General features: G+C 43.4%; 1 protein-coding gene across 1 annotated transcript; it reads right to left on the reverse strand.

Annotated features, from left to right (window-relative positions):
* Positions 1-1,446: 1,446 nt before the first annotated feature.
* LOC117653617 lies at positions 1,447-3,591 on the reverse strand. Its single transcript, XM_034399414.1, has 5 exons — positions 3,297-3,591; positions 2,759-3,197; positions 2,527-2,673; positions 2,316-2,441; positions 1,447-2,228 (listed from the first exon to the last, which is right to left on the reverse strand). The coding sequence occupies exons 1-5, from the start codon at positions 3,491-3,493 to the stop codon at positions 1,518-1,520; spliced, it is 1,620 nt and encodes a 539-aa protein (XP_034255305.1). The 5' UTR covers positions 3,494-3,591; the 3' UTR covers positions 1,447-1,517.
* Between the last annotated feature and the right edge of the window lie 4,642 nt (positions 3,592-8,233).

The raw sequence follows: 8,233 nt of genomic DNA on the forward strand, positions 1-8,233 counted from the left end.
TTGTCACATCAAAGTAATGTGTTGGTATAGACATGGGCTCGGGTTCATTACAAGTGGATTCCTCAGGCGGTGGAGGTAAGTTCGACTGAGACTGTGCCTGGGCGCAAGTTTTTACCAAGTACAACAGGTACTTGTACAGAAACCAGGAGGGAGTAAACACGTCATCAGACGCACTCCCACTACATTTCTTTTCCGACTCCCGCACTTTGCGGTGGTTCGATGCAAATGTCTCCTTCATGTTTTTGAAGCGTTTGGAGACATCGTCGCCTGCAAAGAAATAAGAATGTTACAAGCACTGGGAAACCTAACCTCAACCATCGTTGCACTATGCCGGGAATTAGAAAGCCAGAGAAAGCAGACTTCTACAAAAAAAAATTCATGATGCGCATGCAAAAATAAGAAAATATAAGAAGCTAATATAAGAAAATATAAAATCTTACCCGTAAACCCTGCGCCGACTACCTCGGCCACCTGAGACCACAGGTTAGGTTTGAGGTCCGTTCGTCGGTAACATTCCAGCGTACAATCCTACAGCGTGGGATGTTTTTCCACCGTCTGCGCGAGGGTCACCTCTTCGCTCTGGGTAAATTTTTTGACGCGAGCTGCCATTTCAATGAAAACTGTATACCTTGATGTCGAACCTTTGAGTCTGTGCCCGGGTGTTGGTGACGCCAGGTACAGCAATGGCATTCCCTATCGCAATCGCAATGTGTACGTGAAGTTGAGTTCGGCATTGAGGAGGGGGGGGAGACACGTGACCTGAGCTGCCGCTCCCATTGGTGGCGGTCGGCGCTGCCGCTCGGATAAATAGAAGCTCGGCTATCCCAGCGCCAGCGCCAGCGAGCGCCCGCTGCTGAGGCGTCCTTTCGTTCTCATATAGGGGGCCCAGCCTAACTTGTCCAAGTCACTCCGCGCGCCCGGTGGACGTAGTGCATTGTATTCAGCCGCCAGGGCAAATAGTTCTCAGCGGGAGATTCAAACTCTGTGCCATCAAGGGGCAGCATTGTCACAGGGTGGGTGGACTTGTAAGGAAAGGTGGAATAAACTCTCGAATTTAGTTTCTGCCTCTGATATCTCTTAATTGCTCCTCTGGTATGTATCTTTGTCATCACGGCACCCTAAGGTTCACTTGTTATTACTTTTGTGAAGCCAGCTTTATGTCATGTGTCACTTAATAAGGTTGAGTGTGTGTCAAAGAACAGAGATAAATGCCTGACAAAGGTAAGGCAGGGTTATATTTAATTAAAAACAAACCTCAGTATAATTTCAATATATTAAATCAACAACAAAAGAATAAAATATTCAAAAACAACTATAACAGATTGAGCTGTTTATCACATAAGTCAGCAATTATGATGTAAATATATTAAAGCAACAACAAAATACAATGACAAAATTAAAAAAAAAACACACATTAGAAATTGAGGTGTTTTATCACATCAGCAATTGAAATTAAAATATGTACAATTAGCAGATCACAAACAATTATAAATACAATGAAAAATGAGGAGTGCAAGTTACAAGCATATTTGCATTAGCTTTGGAAACTTTATGAACTTAACAGCTATTTTTTGGTTGGGTTCCGCCTTCCTCTTTAAAGTCGGACCCCCTCTTTTTCTTGTAACTTTCTTTGCGGCAGCTCTTGCAGCGGGCCATTTGTGCACATCATTCGGAGTGCTGTCTTTCACAGGCACTGACGGAAACAGACTCCCACTGATCAGCTCATGAGCCATGAGCTTACGGTGGAAGTCCATATCTTTCCACCCAATTGCAGACAAAGGGACGTTCCTTGCAAGGGCCTCCAAGAATTTACACATGAAGACCCCACAATCGTCTCCATTTGTCTGCAATGGGGTGTCCACACAGTCAGCACTCCATGACATGATGGGGCACTCATGGCCTCTCCGCCGCTCACACTCCTTGCTGAAATAGTTTCTTAAATTACTAAGTATTTCACTATGATTTCTACCCCCCAAACTATCATATAAACTAATTTTTTTATGCCTCATATCCAATGTGGCGAGGACCCAGTGACCACCCACATTTATGGGGATGGCCACTAGATCATGATGGAACAGAGACTTTTTTAGTTTGATGGTGTGCCTTTGCACACCAGCATACGAACTCCTGCATAGTCGGTTGTAAAAGAACGAAGAGAACACAAAAACAGACGGATAGCCTGGTTTTTGTGATCTCTCAGCAATAAGTGAGAGATAGGCATCAATCACCTGCCCAAAACAAGACACAAAAATTAGATAGTCAATTGTAGATAAGACTCACTGTGGCAAGTTAATGAAAATCCCTACATTACTTACAATATCATTGAGCCACTTGGCCTGAGGCAAGTTGCTCGTTCCCAATACTGATTTGATGTCCTTTCCTCGCACAATTAATTTATTAATGGTGGACATCACAGTTTCGTCCTGACAGCTTGTGCCCATCTGCAATGGAGATAAGGAACGAAAAATAATTGCGCAAACTTCCACTTCACATGACGATTGCCTTAAAAACACGAGCATCTCATACCTGTTCTGCAATGGCACAATACCGAACAGGATCTGGACAATAGTCATGGCCGTAGCCAAAGACAGGCTGCAATGCATCCTGACTGCTTTGGATTGCATCAAGCATATCACACTCGTCATCTGACAGTGCTACGATGTCATTTGGGTCCTATTTATTTGGTAACAAAAGAAAAGGAGCCGTCAATACATAATGCAATTCCACCTGTCAAAGAAAAGGTTAATGTGATACTCACACTATGGCTGGTGGGGAATCCAGCAGCAAATGGAAGAGCACGTTTAGATGTCTGTGTGGGAGGGACTTGTGGTATGGGCTGATCTTCTTCGCTGTCCTCTATACCAAAATCGTCCTCACTTAAAGTCAGTTTGAATTGAGAGTACTCAGTTTGATCAGGTGACTCAACTTGACACTCATTTTGGTAGCACGCCTCAATGAGCTCCTCTGTATGTCGTACACAGTTGGCCCAAACCTCAGGGGTGATGGAATCCAGAGCCTCCTCCCACACACGTATCATTGCCTCCTCAGAGTCCCCGCACTTGCCAACATTGGCTTCAAAGTATGCTTTCACTATCCCCCATATCAACTCTATGGGGTTGAAGTGGCAATGGTAAGGGGGTAGCCATAGGGGACGGATATCATACTCGGAATTGTTTAAAATCAGATCAATGTTGAACCTTGGAGAATAAAGAATAAAAAATGGTCAATAACAGATGATATACAGTATTACTTACGATGATTCACAGCGTGCTGAGTATGTAGCTTCAGATGTTCACCATTTATCCTCACTAGCAGAAATTTCAGCAGCTAGGCTGGCCAATTGCTTCACATTGATTTTGTCCTTGAAGGTAATTCCACGGCGCTCAAACCAGTTCAGATAATCTTGCTTGAGGAAGGTAGACTTCACAGGGTCACCAGCCTGTAATTTTGTGTACAAAATAAGGAGAAGGCAAAAAGACTCTTTTGTTTTCATCTGGGACTGGGTCTGCGCTGTATAAAGAAATTAAAGTGAACAGAACAGAGACCGCAAAAAAAATTAGAGCAGCCACAATTACAGCAAACACACCTGCTATAGCACTGCATGCACCTTGTCAAATAGGCAGGGCTTGGGCTTCCCACCCTCTTCACCAGTTTTGAAGGCAACTTGCTGCAGATAATTATTATAAGAGTACTCCAAGTTTCGCCACTTTTGATGGCACTTCTCACCAAGTTTGGCCACATCATTTGTGCCGAAATTGAATCCCATTTCTAACATTTCCCTCCCAATGCTTTCCCACACATATTTCTTGGTGGTTTTGATCATTGAACTTATCAGTATATTTTTCCGAGGAATAAAGTTCAATGAGCTCCTCAGCCGCTTTGATATCTAAGGCAGTTGCCTTTCTTCTATTTGGTGGCCAAATAATGTCCTCAGCGGTTGAAGAAGAGGAAGCCGATGTTGATGGCATGGAAGATGGGGACTCTTCGAACATCAGCCACTGCTGATTGCCAGTGACAGAGTGCACATACAGTTGGGCTGTGACACCCGTGGGCGTCGCCGTCACGATCTCCTGCCCGTCAATCAGGACAGGGCCCCATTCTCCTTCACTAGCCATGGTATTCTGAAACAAGCAATGTTAAATGTTAAATCATCAACTCAGATACAAGTTTGAGCTGTCTCAATAGAAAAAGAAATGCTCTGCACGTTGAAACCATGATATGACCAGTTCCTCAACCTTCCTTTGATTAGAAATAGTTACAATTTGAGCCCATTTTACATGGTTTCTCATGAATGGCTTGGTTAGGTTACCACATTTGCACGGCTCGGGAAAAGGGGGCTTATTCAAAAAAAGTTCAAAAATACTTAGAGATAGCTTTAACCCTTCTGATTCTAAATGTTAAGTCAGTTTTCATCAACACGAAAGATTGAACAAGTGGTTTGCACTAGCAAGTGCGAAAGGAGACAAAGGAGGACCAATCGGAAGGTCTATTTACAATTACACGCGCTAATAGTTAGAAGACGCGTGAAAAAATTATGTCTACGGATAGGGAAAAATGTCAACTACCCATTTTTAACATAAGTCAGTCACGACCAGAGCACAAAAGGACCGATCAACATTTAACTTACCTCTACTTCTTCAACTCGCACAATGATCTTTCGCGCCAAACACCCTCTCAAACGAGCCTCAGGCCGTGTTTCTCCCGCCCGAGCTAACAGGTTCAAACAGGTTGAGCCGTGACGTCATAAACGGAAACGAAAGGAGCCTTGCGACAAACTGTTTATACTGTTTATGAGAACGAAAGGACGCCTCTGGGGCAGTTTGAAACAGATGCAAGGCTTGGAGTTTCACCTTATTATTAACGTTGAACCACGGTGCGTTGAACGAACTTGTAACGTCTGCGGGCGTTTTCTAGTCTAGATAACGAGTCATTCTAGTAATCTAGTGCAAACACGCAGCATATAGACCAACAGTACGATTATAATAACGAAATTCCAAATTCTGTTTCAAACTACCCCACCCTCCCTTACCTTCGTGTTGTGCTTGCGCCATTTCCTTCGTAATATGGGAAATTTCTTCGTAAGACATTTAGTGTGTTGTTAGGAAACATCACGCTGGACATTAGTGCTCTCGTCAGAAAACATGTTGACTCACGTGGTTTTGTCAGAAAACGGATGGAGTTGTGCCGTTGTGTCAGAAAACGAGTGGACTTAGGGTTGTTTTGTCAGAAATAACGAGTGGGCTTAAGTTTTTGGCACAACGCCATAACTTCTAATTTATCTCAAAATTATAGGTCTTTCGCAATTCTGAGTAAAGTTTCACCAGCACTCTGGAAAAACAATAAAACTACATTGATTAAGATGTGGACTTAAGTCCCTTAAAACCAGTGAAATTAACACTTCTAGCAGGGCCTGAAGTGAAGAACAAGAAGAACATAGACCGGAAACAGTACAAGAAATCGGCCTTTATCGGGGTTTTGGCAGGTTAAAATATAATTTTACTATGAAACTAAACTTTGTTGAATTTTGGATGGAGAACTAACACTCGTCATCAATAAATAAGCGTTATTTGAGAGCTGTTTCCGGCTTGGGTTCTTCTTCTTGTTCTTCACTTCAGGCCCGGCTAGAAGTGTCAATACACTGAGAATGAAAAAGTTTTCTCGCCCAAATGTAGATAATTAAGTGTTGAAGGGAGTAATAGCTCCCTCACACAAGTTCGGGCGTTAGACAATGCTAGACAATGCCCAAAATTTTGTTGTGCTTGTGGATCTTAAATTCCCAGTTTAGGCTGACTCCTTTTGTCCTTTGGTTCGCAGCAGACCCAAACCCGTTCTTTCCGTGGTTTCCGTCCTTCCGAGAAAGTTGTGCCACTGATCTCCACCCGAGCGCTCGCGTCCACTGTAAGAAAAAAGTACAGAACATGTCTGGTCAATAATTTGCCTGGACCGTGCGTACTTGCCAACTACGGAACGTTCCGTCCTTTTTTTCCCGTACCCATTTACGTGGGTTCATATGGAGCAAGTAAAGAACGTTCCGTACTTTTCTCCGTACCTCCGTACTATTTTATTCTGTACCATTTCCGTACAAAAGCACGGAATCTTTTACAGTGGATCTTCACCGCGGGAACTTCCGCTCAGCCGGCCCGGGCAGGGCAGGGGAAGGGGAGCGCGGAAAAGTCTCTAATACCAATCCGCCAGCCGAGGGTGCAAAGCAGTGGCGCAACTTTCTCGGAACGACGGACGAACACACAACCACGGAAAGAACGGGTTTGGGTCTGCTGCGAATCCAAGGACATAAGGAGTAAGCCTGGACTGGGAATGTAGGATCCACAAGCACAACGAAAATTTTGACATTGTCAAGCGCCCGAACTTGTGTGAGAAAACTGTCTGGCCATGAAGGCAGCTCATACTCCCTTCATCACTTACATATCTACATTTGGGCGAGAAAACTTTTTCATTCTCAGTGTATAGACACTTCTAGCCGGGCCTGAAGTGCAGAACAAGAAGGACATAAGCCTCATTTTTTATTATGATGCATAGCATTTGCACAAAATTAAGCATGCGCGTGAAAAGCACGGATTCTAGCGCAACAACGCACACGAACATGCTTTTAGTTACGCACAGATTCGTGCATTTCGAAACGCGCACTGATCAAAATTTTGTCGTAACTTAGCGACACATTTATCGCTAACTTTTTTAGCGACAAGATCTGTTGTGAAACGAATAGCTTGTTAAACTGTAGTCGTATTGGAACTAAGGGATAATTTCACAACGACTGACTTGTAATAACGCACCAACAATAATACATCAACGACAAGTATTGAAAGTCCAAAAGAAATTTTGTAATGTCTGCGACAATATTCATAGAGTACTTTTGTCGCTAAATTTATTTTGCATGGTTTTATTTTGAACAATAGTAATTTCTGCAAATGGTGACGCACGAGTTTCTTGTCATGCAAAACACGATGACTGCACGGTAAAAACGGTTCCTGGTTTTCCCAGGAGCTCCCTGGAAATCGCCTATGTCTCTACCATAGGCTTCCTGGGAAAACCAGGTTCCGTTTTCACCGTGTGAATCACCCCTGTCCATGGACTCTAGAACGAGTTTCGCTACACTGTGGAAAAAAGGGACATTTTCTCCGTTAATTTATGGCCAGAACTTTCCGTCATTTGAGACACAGGATTTTCCGTGATTTCAGACACAGGATTTTCCGTGATTTCAGATCCAGGCTTTTTCCCGAGGGGGTATTTACTCGCGTAATAGACTGTACATGTCTGGCGTAATAACGCGTAATAGAGCGTAATGGCCGTAATAACGCGTAATAACGTGTAATAACGCGTACACACTAAACTTCTTACGGATACATCCTATCTGTATTACGGACATTTTTGTGCAATTGCAATTACGGATAGATTTTGCTTGTAATACGGATGAAATCACCCGTATTACAAAGAGTTTTACGTCCGTACCATACGGATATTTGAAAATATCCGTATGGTACGGACGTAAAACTCTTTGTAATACGGATGATTTCATCCGTATTACAAGCAAAATCTATCCGTAATTGCAATTGCACAAAAATGTCCGTAATACAGATACGTAATACAGTTTTACGTCCGTACCATACGGATATTTGAAAATATCCGTATGGTACGGACGTAAAACTCTTTGTAATACGGATGATTTCATCCGTATTACAAGCAAAATCTATCCGTAATTGCAATTGCACAAAAATGTCCGTAATACAGATAGGGTGTATCCGTAAGAAGTTTAGTGTGTAATAACGTGTAATAACGCGCAATAACGGCGTAATAAGGGCGTAATAACGCGAAATGTCATTCACTTCAGCACGCTTGTTAAGTCCCTGATACAAGGAGTAGTGACGGCTAGGACGCGGCGATACTCCTTACTACCCCTCTTCCTCGCTCTTCCTGTTCTTGCCCCCTCTACCCGCCTGAACCATTTTCCCGCCACTTCAACATTGGCACGGTATGTGCAGGGGTCGGAAACGCCCTAGGGAGCTCGTGAGCGTGAGCCCGCGCCCCACCGCTGCCGACGGGCCGCGCGCGGCGGACCGCTCTGCACGGCGGTACTAAAATCGACAGAACTTTGTCAAATTTTCATCCAATCGATCAAACGAGGTCAGTTTTGGATTCTACACAAAATTTCCTTTCGATTAATAGCATTGGTTTAGCGTTTCAGGTGTTTAAAACACGTTATTTTTCAATTTTAAGT

This window comes from Thrips palmi, unplaced genomic scaffold (assembly GCF_012932325.1).
Source record: "Thrips palmi isolate BJ-2018 unplaced genomic scaffold, TpBJ-2018v1 HiC_scaffold_8, whole genome shotgun sequence".
In the NCBI taxonomy this organism is placed as follows: Eukaryota; Metazoa; Arthropoda; class Insecta; order Thysanoptera; family Thripidae; genus Thrips; species Thrips palmi.

Excerpts from the sequence above, each read along its gene's own strand:
- LOC117653617 (XM_034399414.1), bottom strand. The coding sequence starts at position 3,493 with ATGAAAACAAAAGAGTCTTTTTGCCTTCTCCTTATTTTGTACACAAAA. Across the intron at positions 3,198-3,296 it reads TCTGCTAGTGAGGATAAATG|GTTCAACATTGATCTGATTT; the intron begins GTGAACATCTGA and ends TTATTCTCCAAG. Across the intron at positions 2,229-2,315 it reads CCAAGTGGCTCAATGATATT|GTGATTGATGCCTATCTCTC; the intron begins GTAAGTAATGTA and ends TGTTTTGGGCAG.